At 50.8% G+C, this 24,818-nt stretch overlaps 1 protein-coding gene across 4 annotated transcripts in view; it reads right to left on the bottom strand.

The window, feature by feature from the left end:
* Positions 1 to 16,975: 16,975 nt before the first annotated feature.
* Positions 16,976 to 24,818, bottom strand: part of LGR6 (leucine rich repeat containing G protein-coupled receptor 6) — a 135,116-nt gene continuing 127,273 nt past the window's right edge. For all 4 annotated transcript variants that reach the window (XM_027665768.1, XM_027665767.1, XM_027665769.1 and 1 more), the window contains 2 exons: positions 20,821 to 20,901; positions 16,976 to 19,556 (listed from right to left, as the gene is read on the bottom strand). In XM_027665768.1, the coding sequence (XP_027521569.1) occupies positions 18,319 to 19,556; positions 20,821 to 20,901 (1,319 nt within the window). In that variant the 3' untranslated portion in view covers positions 16,976 to 18,318. The remainder of the gene's footprint in view (positions 19,557 to 20,820; positions 20,902 to 24,818) is intronic.

Here is a 24,818-nt window from a genome sequence, read left to right as displayed (position 1 = left end):
GCTGGGGAAGGGGCTGGAGCGTGTCCAGCGGTGGGAATGGGGCTGGGAAGGGGCTGGAGCACCGGGAGCGGCTCAGGGAGCCGGGGGAAAGCTTTCTCAGCCTGGAGGCTCAGGGGGGACCTTCTCGCCCTCTGCAACGCCCTGACAGGAAGGGGGAACCAGGGGAGGGTCAGGCTGTGCTCCCAGGGAACAAGAGGAAACACCCTCAAGTTGCAGCCCGGGAGGTTTAGGTTGGATGTTGGGGAAAATTTCTTCCCTGAAGGGGCGATCAGGCCCTGGCCGAGGCTTCCCAGGGCAGTGGTGGAGTCACCATCCCTGGAAGTGCTCAAAAAACCTGCGGATGTGACACTTTTGGGACGCGCGTTAGTGGTGAACAACATGGCAGTGCTGGGGGAAGGTTTGGACTCAACGATCTTACAGGGCTTTTCCAAACTTAAGGATCCCGTGATTCCATGATTCTCAATTCTCTGTTGCAGTAGAGCCCTCACAGAGCTCCAGGCGTGGGCTGTGTGGTGCCCCCCACCCCCATGTGTCGCTCCTGCAGGATGAACCCCCTGGAACTGGCTCTCCAAGGGCTGCTGGAGCCAAGCTGGGAGAGAGGCAGCGGGAGACTGCTTTAGTATCCCAGGATTTTTAAATGAATGCTATTTTTGATCTCTTCCCACACATGCATCTCAACATCTCCAGCAGATCGCCTCCAGCTGACAGCCCTGAGCCACCCCCGCTCCCCCCTGCCCTCAAGCTCGCTTCCATCCTGCCTGGGGATGGATTTTAAAACCTGTATCTGTGCATATGGTCCTTGTCAGCAACCTGAGATAAATTCCCAGCTAAATGTAGAACAAATTGCAACTTAAGAAAATCGGTACATGGAGTTTAAGACCTTAGCCTGGCCTGGGGGCAGGGTCAGTCTGTTTGGAGGCTGTATGTGGAATGAGAGTTTGGGGGATTTGTTTGACCACAGCCATGCTAAGCAAGCAAAGGATTGGCAATACCCAGCAGCTGGAGGTGAGAATTCAGTGTTTAGCAAGGAGGACAGTTTACCACTGCCTTCAGAGCTGGCAGATGCTTGGCCACAGGGGATCTTTAAATCAGCAGCGCCTCATTCTCTAGACCCAATTCAAGCAGAAATTATTGTGCTGGAGGCAGGTACCAGTATGTTTGTCAGACTACATCATCATCTGGTTCTCCTGGAGCTTGAAGTCAGGAGGGATGTGTGACCAGAGTAGCAGAGTACACTGTCAGTGCATGAGAGATACAGCTTGGAGTAATGGAGCAAAGAGCCAGAATATGCCTGCCCACTGCTCATCTCCACATGCTGCTTGTTTCCCAACAGACACACTAAATTAGCCTCTGTATCCACCTCATGCTGATTTTCCAAGGATAGAGATGAAATCTCTGAGAGCATTGAAGGCCTGTTCGAAACAATCCATGGCTCCCCCACCACCTGAGCTGGTGTGGCCTCACTTTCAGTCCTGAGGGCAGTTTTGGGCACCTCAATGTAAGACGGGTCTGGAGCTACTGGAGAGTGTCCAAAGGAGGGACACAGGGATGGGGAAGGGTCTAGAGGGGCCATACGAAGAGGTCACTTGGTCTGTTCGGCCTGGAGGAGCCTGAGGTCAGACCTCCTCAGGATCTGCAGCTTCCTCAGGAGGGGGAGCAGAGGGACAGCTCTGATCTCTGCTCTGTGTGAGCAGTGACAGGACCTGGGGGAACAGCTGGAGCTGTGTCAGGGGAGGTTTAGGCTGGATATCAGGAAAAGGTTCTTCCCTCGAAGGCTGGTTGGGCACTGAACAGGCTCCCCAGGGCAGTGGTCACAGCCCCAAGGCTGCCAGAGCTCAGGGAGCGTTTGGACAATGCTTTCAGGGACAGGGTTGGATTGAAGAGTTGGAATGTGGTGGAATGACCTTTGGGGTAGATGGTGCTGAGTCTCACGTGCAGCAGAGCTGTTCAGGCCAGCTCTTGTTCCCCCAGGACTTCCTGCAGAATGGCCTGACCAAAATACAGCTCTCCTGGTGACTCAGGTATTCTCCCAGCCTTGTGCTGGGACATCAGGGGCACAGTTCCCCAGCAGGTGTGCTGGCTTGGCTCTCCAAGGCTGCAATGTGTCCTGGCTCAGTATCTCCTGCACAAGGCAGGCTGGGGAAGCTGCTCTCACACTGCCAAGAAAACCTGGTTTTCTGCAAATCTGAATGAGTACACAGGGTCTGTGTCTGCAGGTCCTGTAGGCTGAGTACACTGAGATGAGGTTCCCAGTGGCCCAACCCCAGGGAACAGATAGATGGATTTTGGAATAGCTGAGGGTTCATCCAAGACAGACAGGACAGAGCCAGGACAGAGCCAGGCCAGGCCTGTCTGCCTTCACACACCCCAGGGACTCCCAGAGTCAGCATGAGTCAGGCAGTGCTCTGTGCTGGCAGAGGAATGAAGGTGTGCAAGAACTCTGGAAACATAAACCAGATGTGCCCAGGACAGAGCTTTAGCCTGAATACAGGTAAGACCATTACAAACAATTCTGATTTATGAAAAAAAAATATATATTTGAAATACTTTAGTTATAAAAAGTTTTTTGGAGGCTCATATATTTCTAGACACAAAAGTGATGTGTTTTATTGTTAATTATCAGAGAAAGTATTTTATGTTGAAGATTCTGTTCTTAGAAGTTTCCTTTTTTTTCAGGACTCTCATCCCTTTGGTCCCACACCAGACATGTTCTCCATGCTTGCAGGTGTTATGGGAGGAGGGATGATTTGGAAAAAGAAGAGGAGGAAACATTGGAACTGAGTTGACTGTGAGTCACTTAGGTCAAAATTAACAAAAGCCATCACAGGATTTGGGAATATCCTTTAGAGAATGTTCATCCTCTAGAGAATAATCCTCTAGCAGCCAGAGGCTGCTGCTGAGTGCCTCCTGGCTTCAGCTCCCTCATGGAGCTGCTTATCTGAGGACGTGAGTCTGTTGTCAATCTTTGTGCTGCAGTTTCCAGGAGAAAAATACAGTTACTGAAAAATTTTTACTCCTATTACAAACCCTGGATTAAAAAATACCTTTATTCTCTTCCAGTCCAGCTGCCCACTGGATGTTCTTCAGTTGAAAAGAAGGAAGATGTGATTTCTTATGCCAGAGAAACTGATATTCCTGGAAAAACAGGCCAGGGTCTGCACACTCAGGCTCTCCTTCGAGCCTGAGCAGCAGCAGGCAGCTCCCGATTCTTCTTCAGTGGTGGTTTACCAGCTTGGAATGGGCAAGATTATTGTGGCTGTGATCATGGAAGAACCCAGACTCTTTGATCCTCCACTTCTCACACGGTAGGTTAGAGTCTGGCTGCACTGTGGAGCAAGTCAGCTGGAGACCTGGGTGAGAAACTCGTGCTCACTGTCAAGGGAGTGGTAGAAGAGGGAATGAGCCTGGGCTCCATCCTTGAGAGGTACCGGGGTTGTGACTGTCACTGTTGTGGTCCATGTTCACCCATAGCTCTCCTGAAATATTCCACAATACCTTCAGCTCTTCCTTTTCCACTTTCTCTGGTTCAGTACCCCTCTACAAAATCTGTGAAGAAAACACAGCATCCCCCCTCTGCTTTTCTGCTTTGCAGGGAAGCACTTTTGTCCCTGTTTCTCATGGCTGGAAGAGGTTTGCTGGAGCTGTGAAGAGAGCTGGGAGCCATCCAGCTGATACTGTGTCAGTACAGCAGCATGAGGTCCCTTCCCTGGCTATTGGCAAGGCTGCTGACACCTGATGATGATGATAATCATGATAATAAAACCCACCAACAACTCAGGTGAGTAACAGGACTGCAGCTGTCCATCTAGGGCAGCATGTCTCTGTGACTGCTATGTGAAATTTGTGGAAGGGAGTTTCCAAGAAACTTCTGGTGGTATTTCCTAAATGTAGAGCCAGGACAGATTGTGAGGGGATAAGGAGGAACCTCAGGCATGGGTCTTAAAAGTTATTAGTGCTTTAGACTTGGGAGTCAAACAGGAGCCTCCTCCTAGCCAGACATAAGGCCTTTGTCAAGGCTTGGGTGGTTTCCATGATCTGAACTTTTCAGACATCCATGAGGACATGCTCAAGTCTGGGAGGAGTGGCCATGTGTGTGGGCAACAACAGCATGAACAGAGAGGGTAGAGGAGAAGGAGACATTGCTCAGTTTGGGGCAGGAATGCTGCTGGAGGTGATGGTCACTGCCTGCAGCCCAGGGAAGGAGTCAGAACATCCCCTGCCTGAGCAGATATCCCCACACTCTCATCTCACAGCTGTGCCTTCTCTGCTCAGAGAAGCAATGATTCTGGGCAGGGCTCTCATGTCAGGGGCACTTCTTTTAGAAGGGGCAACCATACAAAACTGGCTGCAGTTTCAGTTTAGTAACAAGATGCATCACCTGGAGGGCCTTGGCTGCTTTACTGGATTGTGATCAGCAGAACCCTGACTCCTCATGGCTGTTAGTCTTCCAGGGCCACCCCACTCTTCCTCCTTTGCTGCTGTTTTTGTCTGTAGGGGAGTCAGTATTGCCCTGGATCACCAATGGACCATCTTGGGTGATCCATTTGGAATTGTTGCAGTCATGGATGGAAATATTCATGGCAGATTCAGTTTGTTCCCCTGGGAACTGTGGGGTGATGCCACCTTCAGCTGTCTGCAATGTGGCTGTTGTACCCTTCCCTGCAACTGGAGTCAGAGTGGGAACCCTGTGATTACCATTGTCTCCTCTTTGTTCTTTATGGCATAAAATGGGTCCCATGAATGAGACTTAACAGGGAAAAACTCGCAAGTCCAACATCACTCAGACACTTTAAATCACATCTCTGATCCTCCCCCAAGACACCATTACATAACCATTATGTAAACTGTCTCCAAAAAATCTAAGAAATGCCTCTTGTAAAAATACCCCTCCTCCATTATGGAGCTATTGTGAAAACACACTGAGGAGACCAAAAATACTGCCAGGGAGCTATCAAGAGTAAGCCCAAATTCCCACAGGGGAGCCATTGTAAGTAGAACCATAAAAAATGGAAGGATCATTGTACAAATCCCTTCAAAAGGCCCCCATGAGAATACTTCCAAAAATCACACAAAAGATTTTTAATACTGGATGCTTTGTGGGATTTTTTGGTTGGTTTTGTTTTTATGGTCCTTTTAATGGGGTGTTTATTGCTATGCTTTGACATTACAGATCACTTCCAAAATGGCTTCTATGCAGTGTTATTTGGGGCAATTTTAGAATCACCGAGATGTTCCCACTAAATCCATATGGTTTGACTCTTTACAACTGCCTTGACGATTTTCACAATTGTTTCATCAGTGATGCCCTAAGGGCATTTTCTAAATGTCTCTTCAGTGGGATCACTGAGACTTTTGATAAATTGCTTTGCTGGGGCCTTAGATCTATATATTTTCATAACTGCCTTTGGCTGTGGTTTCTGGTGTACTGGGTCTGTAGTCCAGGATTTTTTCCAGCTTTCAGATGAGTCACAGAATGGTTCCTGGGCTGGGACTTGGGATAATTTTTCGAATTCTTATTGGTTCTGTCCTTTAGGTGAGGACTTAGAGTCAGATCGAGGTTCTGGATTTAGGGGATGTCTTCAGTAATATTTTAAGAGATGTCTCACAAGGGTGATCTGGGAAGCGCTTAAAACAGCTTCCGAGGATGAACTCCTCTTCAGGATGGCCCGTGTCTGTGGGGGTGATGTGGGTGTTCACTGGATCGGATCTGTCAGGCACATTCGGAACGGCCCGAAGGAGCACAGCATCTTCCCCAGCCTCTGCTGAGGGCGCTGCAGTGACACGTGTCTGGGATGTGGCTCAGGGACAGCAGAGCTGCAGCAGTGCCCGTGCACCACGCGAGGGCAGGGGAGCTCCGAGGTTGCTCCTGCAGCGCCGCAAGGAAAGGCTTTACCCCAGCCCCGGTGTTGTAAGAACTGCATAAACTCTGTGTGTGTGTTTGTGTGACAGTGGCTGGAAAGACCCCTGGGGTTCCCTCTGACACCTCCAGACAGAATATAATGAGTGGTCCCTCTAAGCTTCCCAGGGCAGTATTTGAGTATCAGAACCACAGAACAGCCTGGGTTGGAAGGGACCTTAAAGAACATCTTGTTCTACACCTTTACCATGGGCGGGGATACCTCCCTCTAGACCAGGTTGCTCCAAGCCCCGTCCAACCTGGCCTTGGACACTTCCAGGGATGGGGCAGCCACAGCTTCTCTGGGCAACCTGTGCCAGGGCCTCCCCACCCTCACAGGGAAGAGTTTCTCCCCAAAATCCCATCTAACCCTGCCCTCTGGCAGTGGGAAGCCATTCCCTCTTGTCCTGTCATTCCATCCCTTGTCCAAAGTCCCTCTCCAGCTCTCCTGGAGCCCCTTTAGGCACTGGAAGGTGCTCTAAGGTCTTCCTGGAGTCTTCCCTTCTGCAGGCTGAACAGCCCCAGCTCTCCCAGCCTGTCTTTGGAGCAGAGGGGCTCCAGCCCTCAGAGCATCTCCATGGCCTCCTCTGGAATTGCTCCAGCAGGTCCATGTCCTTCCTGTACTGAGGACCTCAGAGCTGGAGGCAGCACTGCCTGACGCAGGTGAGGTCTCACCTGAGCAGAGCTGGGGGCAGAATCCCCCCCTCAGATGCTGCCCACAACTTGTTTGATGCAGCTCCAGACATGGAGGGTTTCTGGGCTGAAACATGAGTATTGCCATGTTGTGTCCAGTACAACACTGAGCAGGATCCCCAGTTGTTCCTGTGCCCAGGCCTTGGCGTGGGGCTGTGTTGCTCTGCAGAAGCCAGCTGCTGGCTGCCACAGGGACCAGTGGCTGGAGCTGCTGCCACTGGGATCAGTCTCTTATCACCTTCTGCCACACGTTGAACCTCCTTCTGTTTCATAACCCCTTTTAACTGACTTTGCTCCCAATGGCCATGTACCTTAGGGGCATCTACTCACCTCTGCACTCGTGGTGATTGTGCACCAAGGGGAGACCATGCCCCTGATATCTTGTGAGGAAGTGACTGTGGGACCCACCATGTCTCTGCCTCCCCTTCACCCTTATGGACTGGGTTTTCACCCAGATCAAGACTTTCCATTTCACTCACAACCAAGTGATTCATATAGGACGTGAGTGTAACCTGGGAAGGGTCATACAGTGTGTTTTGCAGTCATATCCACTGTGCTGGACACAAGAAGTATGGGATGGACAGTCTGGGGCACAGGACTTGACAGCAGTGGGCCTGTGGGGCAGTTTGAAGGTTTTCTGGTTGGGGAGAGGCAGGACCACGTTGGAGAAGACAGAGAATCATTGCCCCAAGCTTGTTGGGAACAGTGTGTGTGCCCAGCCTCTTCTACCTGGGCACCTTGAGTTAGCCAAGGTCCAATTTCTTTTTTTCTTTCCCTTTCAAATCTAGAAACTCTACACTCTGCACTGGAACAGCCCAGACTCACTAAGGCTGGCAGGATGAATCCCATCCAGCTCAGAACCATTAGTTAACCCTCTTTGTTCTGTTTCTAGCTGAGCTCTAACTTCTGGTAGATTCTGGGGGTTTTTTTCCTCCTTTTAAGAAGTTTTCACTGGAGCAAAACTGTCATGTGAAAAAAAAGGCGTTTTCAGCTTGGAAGGATTTATTTCTGGAAGGTGAATTGCATCTCACCCTATGGTGTGCACATGGTGAGGCAGCTGCAATTTCTGCTGTCGTTTTGAGCATGTGGGAGGCATTAAGAGGTGAGAGCTGGTTCCCTGGACATGGTGTTTGGAACTCAGACCCTCAGTTTAGGATGAAGGACTTTATATGCTGATTTTTTTCTCTCTTTCACTTGGTTGATAAAATTAACTTCACTATAAGCTCCCCAAGGCTTTGTTAACAGCAGTCATTAGGGACTGCTAGGAAGGACGAAAAGGACTTCCAGGATGTGTCTGTATTTCTGATCACAGCTGAGGCGATGGCAGAGCAGGTATTTCAGGGGGAGGAAGCTGCTGCTAAGACTTGGAGAAAAGATCCCCGAGGAAGTGAAATGTCAGAAGCTAGGGGCAGGCATTTGAGGAAGGTAAGTAAGAGGCTTCAGTTAAATTAGAGAAGGAAATACCTCTTGCCAGAGCTGCTGTGTAGAGGGGGGAAAGGTTCTGTGAGTGACCTGGGGTGGGAGATTTAGCATCTGTTACTTGTGATCCAGAACACAGACCTCAAGGGGTCTGCTTCTCCAGCACCTCTTCCTGTGACATGCCTCTCCAGACTTCTGTGTAGATGGTTTTTAAGGTCTCTTCCAGCACAAACCATTCCACGATTCTATGCTTTTCTCTCTGCCCCCTCTCCTTATACCAACTGCTAAAGGTATCTGCAGCTGCCTGAGGAGATACAGAACGGCCTGTGCGGTACAGCTTCTCTGATGCAAAACCTTTTTGGTGTTTCTTGCTCACATGGAGGACAAGGAAAGTGGTGGTGCAGAAGGTGCAGTGTCTGACTGTGGCTTCTTGACTGTGTGTTCTGCTTTGTTGTTTGAAGACTGGGATTTTCAGATAAACCTGCAGGAGAAGGGGCTCTCCAAAAATCCTGAACTCAATGCGCTTGTTCTGTGGAGGTCTGGAGGGCAGGTGAGGGCTCCTGCTGTGGCATAGGAGTAAAATCCAAAGGACCACTGCTCCACTTCAGCCACAGGAGCAGCCAGCACGCAGTGACAGGGTTGGCCTGTTAAAGAATCCGTTCAGTGCCAGTGGCTCCGGGTCCAGGTGCAGTGAGAGCTACAGGTTGAGCTCTGGTGGACAGGGGACAAGAGGCTCTGAACTGCTGACCCTTTGCATCACAAAGGGTCCGGGGACCTGTGGCCCAGCGAGGGGACCCAACACTCAGAGACACAGCAGGAGCCAATGACCCCCAGACTTTCCCACCCTTAGACTTTGTTAGGAACCCTTTGTTCAGGGTTCCTCCTCAGACGCACCAGCTTGAGTTCTTATTTTTTTGTTTAGTTATTGCACCATGATTAAATTATTTTAAGGGTCTGGAGGTCTGAGACTCTGCTATGGGAAACCTGTGGCCAAGCAGGTGAGGAAACCTGGTCTGACTGTGTCAGTGTGGGGGGGAGCAGCTGCGCAGGGACCTTGGTCACAGCTCAGGTGGTGGGAGAGTGACTTCCAGAGTGGCTCCTGGATGGGCAGACAGGGAAGTTTCCTTAACAGGCCCAACCTCTGTGTGATGGGCATGTGCTCCCCTGGGAATTGCCATTCCCTTCACACTGGCCTAGGTGCAGCCTTGTCAGTGCATCCCCACCACTGCTTGTGTTCTCTCTGCAGAGCGTGCAGGGCTTCAGCCTGGCTGTCATGGCACAGATCTCCTCAGCCTATTCCACTAATGCTTCATGTCTCAGAAAGGGTCTAGCAGGACAGGCCTCTCAGTCAGGTCAAACCCCTCACCCCCCACAAGCCTCTGGGGCTCTGGGATGTTCCTTATTCACAGAATCACGGAATTGATTAGGTTGGAAAAGAACTTCAAGACCATTGAGTCCAACCTGTGACTGAGCCCCACCTTGACAACTAGACCAGAGCACTGATGCCACATCCAGTCGTTCCTTGAACACCTTCAGGGGTGGGGACTCCACCACTGCCCTGGGCAGCCCCTTCCAATGCCTTAAAACCCTCTCAGTAAAGAAATTCTTCCTGATGTCCAACCTGAACCTCCCCTAGTGCTCCAGCACTTCAGTGTCTTTCTTGAAGTGAGGCCCCAGCACTTGTTAAAAGAGAGAATTGGACTCTTCAAAGCTTTGCTCACTTGACTCACACCTGACACCTTCAGATCTGCGGTGCAGTTTTATTTCTCTTATAAGTGATGTTATTCTGTGTGGGGTGATGAGCAGTGTATGTAACAGAAATGGACTCACAGAAACAAGACTGTGAAGCAAGAGGAAGAAGTGGTGCAGCAAAGACAGAAAGATGGGGATGGATGGAGAATTTGAACAGCCAGGCAGTCACAACAAGGCAAATAAGGCCAGCCAAGCCATGGAAACTGGACTGGAACCTGCTTTGCCTTTGTGTCTCTTTTCCCTTTGCCCCTAATGTAACTGAACATGTGTGTGTCCATTGTGACATTCCCCTCACTGTGATCCTCAGATGTCTTCAATGTGGTGACAAAAGGAAATGTGAAACTCCAGCTGTGGAACTTTTCCAAACCAGAAGTTTGAAAAAAAGAAAACGGAGAAGGGGAGAAGGAAATTAAGATCTAAATGTGAGAGTGGGAGAAGAAGGAAGAGAAGAGGTAGATTAGAGGGGTTGGGAGAGGAAAATAATCCAGTTATTTTAATTGATTGATTAAATTGGCAAAATTGCAGGAGAAAAACAGAAAATTAAAAGCATAAAAGGCTTTTTTTTCCTGAGGGCTTGGAGCTAAAAGCACTGCAGATTTTTTGGTGCAATTGTTTTTCTGTTTGTTAATTGGCTCTGTGGGGCAGCACAGCAAAGGGGAGGAAGAGCCCAGCTGTGTAGGGGCCGGGCTCCCTCTGGGCACCCCTTGAACCTCAATGGCAAATTGGGACCCAACTTACCATCTGCTTTTTCCTTGAGGATCAGGGTCACTTTAGCTGTGTTGCTGAAGGCTGTAGTTTCCTGAACAGCTGATATTAGGAAAAGTTGTCATTGTCACCAAAACGCCTCATCTGGCTCCATCCTCTGCTCCTCTCCTGGTTCAGGAAATCACCCATAAAGAAAGTGACCTTTTGTTGTTGTTGTTGTTGTTGAGAATTAACCTCAAACCATTCCTAGGTGGTGTGGAGCAGCTGCTGGATTTTATCCCTAAACTGGCAGCAACTCAGGATCAGCTCTTCCCACACACCGTGGTATAAACATGGATACAGAATGATGTTTTTGAGAGGAGGAGCCAGTTTTTGCTGCTACTCACCACATTCCTGGTCCTTTGCTTTCTCCTACATCATGGCTGTGAAAGTCATAGCAGTAAGAGTAAACTCCCCATTATTATTATTACTATTATTATTATTATTATTATTATTATTATTATTATTTCCAATGTTTGTGGTCAAGTGTATGTTTGGATGAGACTAACTGTGCCTCTCCCTCTGCTTCCCTCCTGTGCCTCACAATGTGCTGGGAAAACTGTACTGGAGGCTGGGAGTGTGTTGGACAACAGAAGAATCAGGACCATGGGTCGTGTTCTACAGGCTGAAAGTTTTATTTGTCTCTAAGGCTGTCCCAGAGTGCTGGACAAGGAAGGGACACAATACCCCAAAGAATATAGGCTCTCCCCAAGCAAAGAAAATGCTGTCATCAGGAGCAGGAGAAAATGTGAGATTAGTTTGTGGATGGCTTTGCTGTCAACTTGATTTATGCTTCAGGAATTCAGCTAATCGGTGTAAAGAAATAGATCTTAGAATATCTCTGTGTGATGTGACTGGTTGGCCAGTCTCCTCTGGGTTTAGGTTGTTGTTGTTGATGTGTCACTCATTACTTTGAAACACAGAGCTGTGTTCCTTGTGATGACGGCATCTCCCATGTCCCCTGGCAGGTCCTGCTCTTTATTTTGCTTTTTCTTTCAGAACACTTTGAAAAGGAATAAATAAAAAATGGATTCTGATTGTCCTGATGTTTGCAGTCCCTGTGTGATGATAGTCATAAATGAATGAACAGTTCCTTAACACTGTTGGAGTACTTTGGCAGCTTGGCATTCTGCCCTTTTATTTTTGGGTGATGGAAACTGCACTGAATAATGAAAGAGCAGGTTTGATTTTTTGGTGGTGAAAAGGTGTCCTTTTCATCTCCATGTTTTGGGCACCAAAAGGTTCTGTCTACAGCATGCCTTCTTTCCCACTTTGGAGTTAAAACATTCTAATTAATAATGTATCAGGGGAGGTGCCACAGAAGTGGTCAAGGTGTTTAACTCAGTTTATCACTGACCAGTATTTGAGTGGGATTCTTCTTCCTCACAAATTGCAGGGAAGCTACTCCAGTTTTGAGACATTCAGGAAGCTGGAGCTTTTTCCTGTTTTCCAGGTTAGCTTTTCACTCAGCTTTTCTTGTGATTTTTCCCAAGGGTCAGCTTGACAGTTGTGTGTACAATGACATCCTTGATACATCTGAAGAGAAGATGCAAGATCTGGACTTTGCTGTGTACCTGGGAACATAGCTGGAGAGATTGTTGCACATACTTCACTTTCATCCAGGGTTTAAGAAATCTCTGAGCAGGATATTTCCCAGAAAACTTCTGCTTCCCAACAGAATACTTCCCAGAATAGGAGGAAAGTGTACTGGCCAGAGAAATGAGAACAAACTGTTAACTCTTCAGTCCCTTGCAATTCTGCCTCCTCTGCACCATGTTCCTGCCTATCACCTTTCAAAGTGGTTCCTCTCCCTCCTCTGGGTATGGGAAGCACCCAACTGGAAGCAAGGCAGATTTCAGATGGATCTGGGGCTTTATTCCTGGGATCCCCAGTCACCATGCTCATAGCTGAAGGCTCTGAGGACAGCCAGTTCTTGGCTGCATGAGGCAGCACGGCCTTACCCAGCACAGGATGCCATGAGGTGGATGCTCCCTGCTCTGCCCTGGCTCCCTGCTCTCTTTGGGGTCCAACTCAGTATCTCTTGTAGCTGAGTACTCTGTGAGGTCATCTACAACTTCCTTGTGAGGGGAAGAAGGGGGGCAGGCCCTGATCTCTTCTCAGTGGAGACCAGTGACAGAACCCAAGGCAATGGGCCTGAAGTTGTGTCAGGGGAGGTTTAAGTTGGAGATTAGAAAAAGGTTCTTTCCCCAGAGGGTGGTCAGGCACTGAACAGGCTCCTCACAGCAGTGGGCACAGCCCCAAGGCTGCCAGAGCTCAGGGAGTGTTTGGATGATCCTCTCAGGCATATGGTGTGACTCTTGGGGATGGGTCTGTGCAGGGCCAGGAGCTGGACTCGATGATCCTTGTGGGTCCCTTCCAATTCGGCATCTTCCGAGATTCTGTGATCCATCAGTTCTCACCTTTTTCTGTGCCAGTTTGCCCACTGTTTACTGTTCCACCTGGAAACTCTGACAGAGACCATGGAATGCAGCAGATACCAGGGAAACCTCCACCATGGGCAGTGGAGATTGAAGATCACAGTCTTTCACTTGGAGAACAAAGGCCAATACATTTGGTCCTCTTGATGCTCCTACTCTGGACTACACCAACCAGCACCCCCTTCCTGTGATGGAAGGAAGCAGTGTATGGGGATTCAGGTCTGGAAGCACTGTGGCCATATGGAGAAACATTATGTCTGGATGGTAGGGAAAAGATACCAGCAGGAATTACAGCTAACAAAATATTCACAGACAAAAAGTTGAGATGAAGTGCCTCAGTTTTGCTTCCAGGAGTCCAAACCAGCAAACCTGGTGTGAATGAGAGAGTCTGGAAGTTCCCATTCATGTCTGGGTCAGTAATGGTTCTTGAGGTGTGCTTGGAAGAGATTTTCTGAAAATGTGAAAACTGCTGAGGTCACCTGCCAGACCTGATGTGTGGTCCATCCCAGTCTCAAAGATGGGTTTTCATTCTCCAAAATGTGTGTTTTCCTTTGGCCTCCAAGGAGGCTGGTACCAGATATTGCCATCCCATGCACAGTTTGCTCCTTCTCATTTACATTCCCGTGGCTGCAGCAGTGCTGCCATCCCAAGCATTCCCAATCATGGCCCAGTCTTCCAGAAATCACAATGTTGGTGGAAAACACAATGAGATTGAAAAAACAACACTGTAGGGTGCTTGTTCCACTGGCTTTGTTTCAGAGGAGCTGCACAACTACAGCCAGGAGGGCTGAATGAGTGAAAAATGGCCATTTGAGCGTGCTTACAAACTGCCTCCACATTGTCCTGTTAGACAATGCTTCCGGGTCCCTCAGGGCCAACATCCTCCTGAAACATGCCATCTCTGCCCTTCAGGGTGTCCTGGCAGTGCCTTGCTGACGTGCAGGGGAAACCTCAAAGGTGCCCAGCCCTGACAACGGCTTCCAGAGCAGCTCTGCCTGTCACCCAGCCACCCCCAAGGCCTCTGTCTCCAATAAGCATCCTCAGCCAAAATGCAGCCCACAAGGCAGTGTGGCCTCATCCTCCTCCCTTTCAACACGTCCCACCACTCCTGTGCCTGTTGCTCACTCAGGCTGTTGCAGTGTGTGCCCATCGGCTCAGAACTGTGGCCTTATTGCATTGGGACTCCCAGCCCAGCTTCACTTGAAAACCATAGAAGCTGAATGATTTGGGTCAGAAGGGACATTAAAGTTCATCTTGTTCCAGTCCCTGCCATGGGCAGGGACCCCTTCCACTATCCCAGGCTGCTCCAAGTCCCGTCCAACCTGGCCTTGGACACTTCCAGGGATGGAGCAGCCACAGCTTCTCTGGGCAACCTGTGCCAGGGCCTCACCACCCTCACAGGGAAGAATTTTTCCCCAATATCTAATCAAATCTACTCTTTGGCAGTGAGAAGCCATTCCCCCTTGTCCTGTCACTCCAGGCCCTTGTCCAAAGTCCTTCTCCAGCTCTCTTGGAGCCCCTTTAGGCGCTGGAAGGGGCTCTAAGGTCTTCCTGGAGTCTTTCCTTCTCCAGGCTGAACAGCCCCAGCTCTCCCAGCCTGTCTCAATACCAGAGGTGCTCCAGTCCTGTGATCAACTTAGTGGCCTCCTCTGGACAGGTCCACATCTGTCTTGTGTTGGTGGCCTGAGAACTGGAGGCAGCACTGCAGGTGAGGTCTCACAAGAGCAGAGCAGAGGGGGAGAATGCCCTCTCTAACCTGCTGGTCACAGCCAACTTGTCCAACCATGACGTGCAGCTCACTGGCTGCTGCCTGGGGCTCTTTGGCAGCCAGACCTCTTCCAACCGGGAGCAATCCTGCTACAGGGAGGGGCCCGTTCATAAACTTCTCTCTCCCTCCCTTTTTGGCACACATCCCCTTCCAAAGGTTGGAATCCAAGGGAGCCCTGTCTCCAATGAAAAGGCTCACAATGCCTCAAGGACATCTAGTTGCTTTTGGGAGGCTCATGCTAACATCTGGTGGCCTTGAAGAGGATCATATGGAAGGGAGGTATCCAGGGAGCTAAAGCTCAGTCTAGGAGGCAGAAGAGCAGCCTCATGAATTTTTGCTGGTGGAGGATGGGGAACAAGAACTTCTCTGTGTTCTGGGCCTGCTGAGGTTGTTTCACACTTCCCTTGGTGATCAGAAGTGGGTTACACAGTTTGACTCCTACTTGCCTGAAGGTGGGAAGCCTGGCACCGGTATGGGCAGAACCACCTGCTAAGAAGGGAGATGGAGTGGTGTAGATTTGCTTTTTCTTTTTTTTTTTAATAATTATTGAATTTAGTGTTTGGTAGGGTGGAAACCCATGTGTTCACTATTAGAGATGTGGTGAAAAGCACTTTAATGAACATTTGCCAGAGAGTTTGTACTTTGGATTTATGGCCTGCAGCGGCAATGGGAGGATGCTGGTTTCTGTTTTCTGCACCTCTGCAGATCCATAAACTTTTACTGTTTCTCAGGCAGCTCTTTGGTGAGCACAGAACATGCTCTGTGTTTATGCTCCCTCCTTTCCCCTGAGTAATCCTGCAAGGAACACATCTCAGAGAGGGCTTCAGGTGTGTTTGCTCTAAATGGTCTCCGAGGGGCTCCTGTGGCCTTGGGGGAGCAGAGGGAGCAGGTTTCACTCCTGCTCCCCTACAAGCTTGTGCTCAGTTAAGCAGGGGACTGTGACTTGTAATGATGCTCACTGTGTCAATGACAGTGGGGTTTATTTTAGGGTCTCTTCTAATTAGAGGTTTCCTTATGGAGTAAGGATATGTGCTAGGGAATTCGGGTTTATGCTGGGGATCACAGAATCATAGAATGGCCTGGGTTGGAAGGGACCTTAAAGCTCATCTCATTCCACCCCCTGCCATGGGCAGAGACACCTTCCACTAGCCAGGTTGCTCCAAGCCCCATCCAACCTGGCCTTGGACACTTCCAGGGATGGGACAGCCACAGCTTCTCTGGGCAACCTGTGCCAGGGCCTCACCACCCTCACAGAGAAGAATTTTTCCCCAATATTTAATCAAATCTACTCTTTGGCAGTGGGAAGCCATTCCCCCTTGTCCTGTCACTCCAGGCCCCTTCAGGTACTGAAAGGCCTTAATAAGTCACCCTGGAGCCTTCTCTTCTCCAGGCTGAACAATCCCAGTTGTCTCAGCCTTTCCCTGCAGGAGAGGTGCTCCATCTCTCCGGTCAACTTGGAAGCCCTCCCCTGGACTTGCTCCAACAAGGCTGAGCCCACTTCTGAAGGAGCATTCAGAAGAGAATTGACCTAGGATGAGTCTTTCCCAGTCCTGTGCACATGAGCAGCCCTAAGAACATGGAAAAAAAATGGCTCAGTGTTTTTAATGAGCCAAACATGAGAACGGATTTTGAGCATCTGTAGCATATTACAAGTCTGGATCAGGATTCAAGTCTCACAGTAGGCCATGTTTTTCACAATTCCCACCTAAAGACCATAGCAAAGCTTTGGATTTTGTCACTACATTTGGGGTTCCCACCCTCTTCTCTAATCCTTGGATCCCTTTCCTCTGATTTTCTGCTGATCTCTCAAGTTTTTCTTCTTGAGAAAAGACTGCATGGCTCATCTGCAGAGGAGGGAAGCAGAGCCAGGCTCTGTCTGGGGAGTGTGGCTTTGCATGGGAGACCCTGTTATATGATATCCTTAAACTTTCATGCAGCAGACTCTGTCCTGCTCATGAACTCAAACCCCTGAGCAGCAGATCATGGGGTACAGCAGGTAGCTCTGGTCCACAGGATCTGGAGAGGGACCCTGCTGGTGCAGTTCTGGTGCATAAAGGTGGGTGATTTGGCTCTTCCCTCTGGAGAAGAAGGGTGGGGAGGATGGTGCTAGCTCATGTGGACACAAGGCAATTTCCCTGCCCTCACTCAGGGAATGCACCCAGACAGCACCCGAGGCACAGCAGCCCAGCTGGGCTGGGAGGGGCAGCTGCCCAGAGAACCACCAAGGTGCTCCTCACATGCAAGAGGACAGAAACCAGCCACTGGTCAGCAATGAGGCTCATTTATTATCTCACAAGAACGAGTGACAAACAGCTGCAGTAACGTCAGCAGAACCAAAGCTTTGCCCAGGGCCTGAGCTCTGACCGTGGGGCTCCCTGCTGCGCCGGGTGGCACTGGGAGGGTTTGTGATGGAGAGGATGGATCTGGGAGATCCCTGAGCTGCAGGGAGTGAATTTGAGGCTGTTCCCAATGGCCTATGTCCTCCTGATGCCATCATCCCACAATGCTGATTTCTGTTCCCTCCTTCTACACGAGCTGCCTACCCTTAAAATAGGAGAAGGCAAGTGCAGTCCCTGAAACGGCTGTGCTGTGTCTGGGACATGTATCCAGAACCAGCAGCCTCTTCCAGGAAGGAGGTCTGGGGGCAGTGAGGGAGCCAGACCCCATTTTCACCACACCTGAGCAGGAACCAGGTGACTCCACAGACAGGAGTGCCCCAGCTGTGCTGTGGTGTGTGAAGCGGGGACAGAGGGAGCCCGGTGTGCCCCAGGGTGCCTTGGCTGGGTGCTGCTGAGTGACCTCAGGCACAGCATGTGGGTTTTCCTGGGAAACTGTTTGGGTTTGGCTGCTGTGGGTTTCAGAGACCCCTTGTGAGACACTGTGGGTCAGATTGAAAGATGGGCTGAGCATCCCCAGCTCCTGGTATCTGCTGCAAGTGAGGGTCCTGCCCAACCCACGAGGCTCCCAGTGAATGAGTGGAGACTCCCAAAAATAGAGGCAGTCCAAACCTTAGGTGCACACACGGATATACTGCTTTTAACCCGCTTCTGCTCTTCCAGTTGATGGCATGGGGCAGACACCAGCCCATTTCCAGGGGTGTGTGGGATGTGCAGAGAACCCTGGAGGACAAGGTCTGAGGTCCCTGTGGGTGACCATGTCACCGCAGTCGGACATTTCCATGTGTTGCCACAGAGCAATGGCTTTTGCTAAGATGTCTCTGCCTCAGAAGACACACTTGGCTTCACTGCAGGCTCCTCCTGGCTGGCGATGCTGCAGGACGAGGAGGAGGAGGGGGGGTCTCCCTGACCCACTTCCTGAGCTGGTGGGGCTCTCTCCCAGGCGGTTCCCAGCAGGAGTGACACGTGCAGGGGTTTATCTCCTCCCATGGCCAGCCCTGAGTGTCTGGAGCTCAGTCAGAGCCCTTCCAAGCGAGGGGCAGCTGGCAGAGTGGTGCCTGTTGCCCAGGCAGGTATGACGGGGTTGAGGGTAGACAGGTTGTACTGGTACTTTACAGGGAGCAGCCTGTGTCACCTCGCTGGCTCCCCGGCGCTGGGGTTGGCCCTCGGCGTGGGCTGTGGGGCTGTTCCACACGGCTGCACCGAGGAGGGTTATAAGTGAGATGTGTAGGGTGTTGTGGGCGGGGAGGGGAAGAAGGTTATCCGGAGGCTGCTGCTGGATGGGTCTCGGCTCTCTGAAGTGATCAGTACCTCACTGTCATTGAGGCAGGGGCAACGCTCAGAGAAGCCCCTCTCCTTCCCCCTGGTGCCCACTCTTTGCTGGCAGGGGATGAGCGTCATGGAGGGGAAGCTGTAGCTGTCAAGGATGGGGCGCACTCCCAGGGAATCAGGTGTCTCAAACATGTGGTCGATGTCAGAAAAGCTCACCAGAGCCTGTGTGGAGTCATAGGAACTTTTCTCCATGTCATCAGCCCCGCAGGACTGGGGGAAGCTCCCCTTGTCCTGCCCCTTCTGCCTCAGCAGGCGGAAGTCATCTCTGAAGTGGGGGTTGAAGAGCAGGTAGAGCAAGGGGTTGAGGCAGGCAGGCAGGGGCAGGACCACAAGAAGGATGGATTTGATGACCTCTGGGGTGATAAGGAAGAGGTTGAGGGTAGAGGAGAAGGTGAGGAAGGCCACTGGGCAGTACAGGAGGCAGTTGGTGAAGATCAGCCAGGCCACATGCTTAACCATGGCGCAGTCCCAGACAGCGCTGAACTCCCCCTTCAGCAGGTTGCAGTAGAGTCGGATGTAGGTGCCGGTGATAGTCAGGAAGCAGAGCATGTTTGTCATCACCAAGGCCACAGTGAAGCCCAGGGTGGCAGGTTTCCCATCTGGGATGGGATGTGGAAGGCAGAGAGGGGACGCTCCATATTCCCCAATGGAGAAGAGAGGCAGAACGGCAGCCACAGCGGACAGAAACAGGCAGCAACAGGCAGCAGCCTTGACCTTGCCTAGGGAGGGTGATTTTCCGTAGCCCCGCACGCAGGAGGCTGAGATGCTGCACTGCACAGCAGCCAAGGTCAGCAGGAAGATGGCAGCCTGGGAGGCAAACACGGACAGGAACCCCGTCACCCTGCAGCCCGCGCCCGTCTCCCATCTGGCGCCGTATTTGGCGAAGTGGCCGTAGGTGAGGGCGTCAACGAGGGCCATCATGCTGCAGGAGATGCCAGTCAGCATGTTGGCCCCAGCTATGGAGCCAATGACGAACTTAACAGGAGAGAGGTAGCTGGGGGAGGCAAAGACAGCCAGAATGACCAGGCCGTTGCAGAGCACTGAGACCAGGACGATGACCCAAACTCCCAGGCGGATGATCCAGCTCTCAAACAGGTGATCACAAGGCTTGAAGGGACCTGGAAGACAAACCCCAAAGTTATACCCAGCAGACATCCAGTGGTGCTCCTCGGGGTGGTGGCCAGGTCCCAACCCTCTCCTGGCCCCACCAGCCCCATGAGTGCTGAGGGCTGGCGAGGAGAATTGTCTGCTCTCTTCTGCAGCTGCCTCTTGGCTCTCTCTCTCCCATCCCCACACTGGGGAGCCTCTGGCATCCTATCAGATCTTGTCTAGGGCAGAAACAAGGTGCAGGGAGAGGTCAAAGTGAAATGTGAGAAAGCATCATCCTAAAACATAAAAAAGGTCATGACTCCAGATTCACTGACACTCCTGGTGTCAGCCTGGCATTTGGGCCCCTCTGCCATTACCTGCTCCTTCTCATGTACCCCCTGGGATCAGGGAGTTAGTGCTGTGGAGATGTGTGAGGTTGCCTGGGAGGGATTGGGATGTTACAGTGAGGGGCTCAGCAAAAACAAAAACAGGATGGCAGAAGTTTTAGGCGGTGCAGAGCAAACAAAATTAGAGGAAATGGAGAAATCTTGCTCATCTCAAAGGGGATAAAGCTCAGAGCACCAGCACCTTTGTTCCCAGGCAGCAGGACATGCCCTCAGCTATAATCTTGTTCCTTCATGTCTCTTTTGCAACAAACTCAGTGGGACAATTGGTGAAAACTCTGTCCCTGCCAGTGTCCCACAGCTGGCTGGCTGGAACCAGGCCTGTCCAACCTCCAGCTGTGCTTGTGTAGGACCCCACTGAACCAGGAACGGGGACAAAATCAGAAGGACAAAATTAAGAGTCCCAGCCTCATGTGCCCACTGGTGTGTTTGTGATGGAAGTCAGGAGAATGTGACTGGGTGCAGTCCAGCACCTCCCTGCTCGCCCTTTCTCAGGCAAACAGAGCAAAGTACCCTACAGTCTGCAGTGCTGCAGGTATGATCAGGAAATCAAGGACAAGGTCTTGCCATGCAATGTTCTGGGCTGGCTGAGACAAAGTCTAAGTCATGCAAGGGAGCAGAGACTTTTGGAGAGCCAGAGTCTGAGTGCAGCAGGTCAGTGGATGGAGGAGCTGGTGACACCTGGGATTCCTGATCAGGCATACCCTGACTTCGTCCCCTCCTCAGGGAGGGCAGCTGCATCCAGCTGGGAGAAGGAAGCTCCTCACCTGTCCCCAGTTTGGCCAAAGCCTAACCAGGTTTGTGATCTGAAAGGCTGTAGGGGATCCTGGGGATTAAGAGAAGCTCAAAGGATCCCAGCTCTGTTCAAGGGGTTTCCCTGGCTGCTCACCGGGGCTTGGTGTGCACTGAATAGTGGGGTGAAGCTTTGATTCCTCAAGGTCCAGCGGAAGGTCGTCTGCATCTAGGTCATCTGGGGAGAAAAGAACAAGAAACAGTGCTCAGAGAGGAACGAGCACCTTCAGGTTTAACTGGGCCAGGAGCTTTTCCCACCGCCTGTCCTCCACACAGACTTTCCCAGCCAGTTCCTAGCCCACAAGTTCAAAGTAGCTGCTGGTGTCCAGTTTGTCCCCTGCAGTGACTGCTGTAGAGGGAGAAGGTCTTGTAAATGCTGGTGGGCTGCAGTGTAGACAACCCCTCTGTTTTTAGGTTGCTCCCAACATTTGAAGTGTAAGAGCCCCAGCTCCCAGATCTGTGTGACTGTGGTTCCCTCCTCCCAGCAAGCATTATTAAAAGTAAATAAATACTCTAGCTTATGTGGTTACAGAACACAAAGCCTTCAAATACATCATCTCCATGGGAGCTTTCTGGGCAGGGCTTGTCCAGTGTGTTCATCAACAGGGATTTTGGGGCTTTGTTCAGAGGAGCCATTAGCCTCTTCTTGCAGAACAAATTCTTCATCAGCATCCACCACCACGAAACAACTCAGCGGCAAACAGACAAGGGAACCCAACATTTATTGCTTAATTTTATGTCGTGTGAATTCTTGGGACTGTGGCACCCTGTTTTAGTCATGGAAGTTCCCAGGATTTGCTGAAGGCAGGCTGGTTGCCCGTGGCTGCAGCCTCTGCATTCGTGGGGTTTGTACAGCCAGACTGCAGAGCCCTGGGCCAGCACTGGCAGCTGCACCCTGAGCCAGGCTTGGGCTCACTGAGGCTCAGGCAGAGACCCCCTGACTGAAAGAGAAGCTTCTGGAAGGGAATGGGGCTGAGACCACAGCCACGTTTTCAGTGTAGGGCATCACCAAGGCAAATGGCATCCTCTCAATCTAATCCCAGATGTGATTTTCTGCTTTGTTCCTTGTTCCTCTTCCCAAACTCCTGCTGACTGATAGCACTGGGACACAGTGAGGACAGCTGCTGTCCCGCTGCCCTGTCCCCACCCATGGCACCAGCACGGCCTTCAGCTCCCAGTGGGGATCTTTGGAGGGTTTTCTGCCAGCAGGAGGAAAGGGAAAGGATGTGGTTTTCTGCTTACTGCAGCCTGGTAGCCAGGGAGCTGGATCTGTGGCTGTGGGATGAACTTCCCCGTGGATGTATGGACTGATGCTGGTGTGCACCTGGCAGCTCAGACACTGGCCAGGAAGGTGAGTTTCCACAGTGCTGAAGATGCAGCTGAACTGAGTGGGGTTTACTTGTCTAATCTGTTTAGAAGTGGTCTCTCTCATGAGCTCTACTCCCTGCCCGTGTTTGAAAATGTGACTGGGATTACTTGATTAAAGAATGATGACAAATAACGTGCTATCTTTAGTGCCTCCTGACAAGCTTTGTGGCTTTCTTGGCTTCAGGGAGCTTTGGAAAAAAAGCCATTTTTTAAAATCTGTCTGTATAAGAGTTGAAATATTACTGCTGCTTTGGAGCCTGGCAAGGAAACACTCACAGTGGGATGGAAAAATATTTCATCCTTGTATTTTATAGTCTTATAAATCTCCAGTGTCTTTTCCAGCCACAGTGCGGAGGCTGTGATGTGCAGTCACGATACCCAAATAACACAGACACAGACTTGCACTTTCTGTGCCCTGATGAGACCCAACCCTTGGGAAAGTGTAACCTGCCCCATCCCTTTTCTCCTCAAAGGGCTGGGTTTAAGCCCAGGTTAAACATTTTCATGAAGTGAAGGAGGATCTTTTGTTTTGCCTGGACTACTGAGCCTTTTGGGAATCGCAAAGCAATCCTTAGACAGCACAGCAAGATTAAAAGTGAAAACTGTACCTCTCTGCTGGAAACCAGTATTTCTCCAGCCTGGGAACTGTGGAGAAAGGAAAATGGCTGTTGTGTCCCAGCAAGGCAGACTGCATCAGTTTGGAAGAAGCTGCTGTTTACTTGAATTTTGCTAAGGCACCTTCACTTTCTGAAGTTTTATGGAAAAAACCCACCTTGCCAGTAGTGCCCTTTCCATGGAAAACAAAGTGGCTGTACCAAAAGCAAAGTGGGAGGAAGAGGAGAAGAATTGCTGGAGAAGGGGCCTGGGTAGGTGCTTTTTTGGGACTTGAGTAGCCTTCTGAAATGACAGAAGCAGGAAAAGTGTAGCTCTAAGGACCCTCCAAGGTTTGCGAGGTGGTTGCAGAAGTTCCTTAGTAACTTTACAAGTTATTGGAGGTGCTGGGCTGGGGAAAGCAGTGTCCTTATTGCCAAGGATAACTGTCCACGTGTGCTCTCTTTTCGCTTTCCACAGCTCTGTTCCATTATTATTGCAAACACATGCTTGTAAGTGAATTCACCCCTTTCTACCCTCAAACCAGTGGTCCCAAAGGGAGGTGCTGGGAGGGTGATGGAAGTGCCCCATGGTAGCATTTGCACTTTTCCTGCCCTCCCTCTGCAGCCAGCGTTGGGAGATGCCAGAGTTTGCTGGGGGATGTCCTGTGTGACAGGGCCCCGAGTCACCTTTGGGCTCCTGCCCAGCCACAGGGGACAGACTTGGGGCAGGGGGTGTCTGCTAAACACCACCAACTGCAATCCAAGGAGGCTGAGACAGTTGGGATTGTCCAGCCTGGAGAAGAGAGGGCTCCAGGGAGACCCTAGAGACCCTTCCAGTGCCTAAAGGAGCTCCAAGGAAGCTGGAGAGGAACTTTGGACAAGGGTCTGGAGTGACAGGACAAGGGGGAATGGCTTCCCACTGCCAGAGGGCAGGGTTAGATGGGATATTAGGAAGAAATTCTTCCCTATGGGGATGAAGGCCTGGCACAGGTTGCCCAGAGAAGCTGTGGTTGCCCCATCCCTGGAAGTGTTCAAAGCCAGGTTGGAGGGGGCTTGGAGCAACCTGGTCTAGAGGAAGGTGTCCCTGCCCATGGCAGGGGATTGGAATGAGATGAGCTTTAAGGTCCCTTCCAACCCAAACCATTCTACAATTCTATGATATCCCAAGCACCAAAAATGTTGGAAATGGGACCTTAAATATCTGTTGTAACAAGGTAACAGAGTGATGAGTCATTCACTGACCACACTACTTTGGGCTTCAGGTGGCCATTAATCAGATGTGAATGGACACACTTGGGTGGTTGACTGGTGGGTTCCCAGGCATCTGGGGCCCTGGGAGGATGAGAGAGAGCTGAGATGGCCCTGCTCTGTGGCTGGAGTTGGATGGATCCTTGAGTGCTGGGCTTGGCTGAGGGTTGAGTGCTGGATGCAGGAGCAGGACAGGCAGCAGGAGCCACTGCCTGGCTGCTGGAGCAGGGATGTGCCATTGGGGATCCATTTCTTGTCCCTACATGGCTGCCTGGGGCAGGCTGCCTTTCACCACCCAACTGTGAGGTTCTGTGGACTCCTCTGGGAAGGCCTGGAAGTGCTGCACAAGGCTGAGAGCATAGGGCTGGCTGGAAGCAGTGCCTGTCCCTCTCACAAGTTCTCCCAGAGCATCTGAGTGCCCTGATGAGCCTGGCTGTACATTGCCAGGACAGAGCCACAAGTTATTTTCTCTTAACTAGACCACTTTCCCTCTTGCGTGAAAGGAATGTTTGGGAGCTTTTGTCTTTTTTAATGAGGAAGTGTTACAAGGTTCATATAACCCAGCTAAATACCACCAGTGGCCATCAGAGAGAAAGAACTGGGAACAGAAATAAAGCAATGATTAATTAAGTAAAACAGCAATACCACAAACCCCTCATATGACCAAGAGCAGACCCGGTTGCTGAGTGGTGCAGAGGGTCATCTGCAGAAGCTGCACATCATAGGAACATGTTCTTGTGCATGTCACACTCGCACCTGTGTGCTTTGGTATTTCAAGACAAATCCAGTGCTTTAACATCTGAAAATGGGAGCCTTTACAAGCTGCTAATAGTCTCATCTGGCACATCTTAGAAACAGTCAACATTCCCCTCCGGACCCAAAAGCT

Source organism: Corapipo altera, unplaced genomic scaffold, assembly GCF_003945725.1.
Source record: "Corapipo altera isolate COAL_440 unplaced genomic scaffold, ASM394572v1 202, whole genome shotgun sequence".
NCBI lineage: Eukaryota > Metazoa > Chordata > Aves > Passeriformes > Pipridae > Corapipo > Corapipo altera.
The sequence above is the reverse complement of the archived record's forward strand: the minus strand, read 5'-3'. Positions and strand labels throughout refer to the sequence as shown.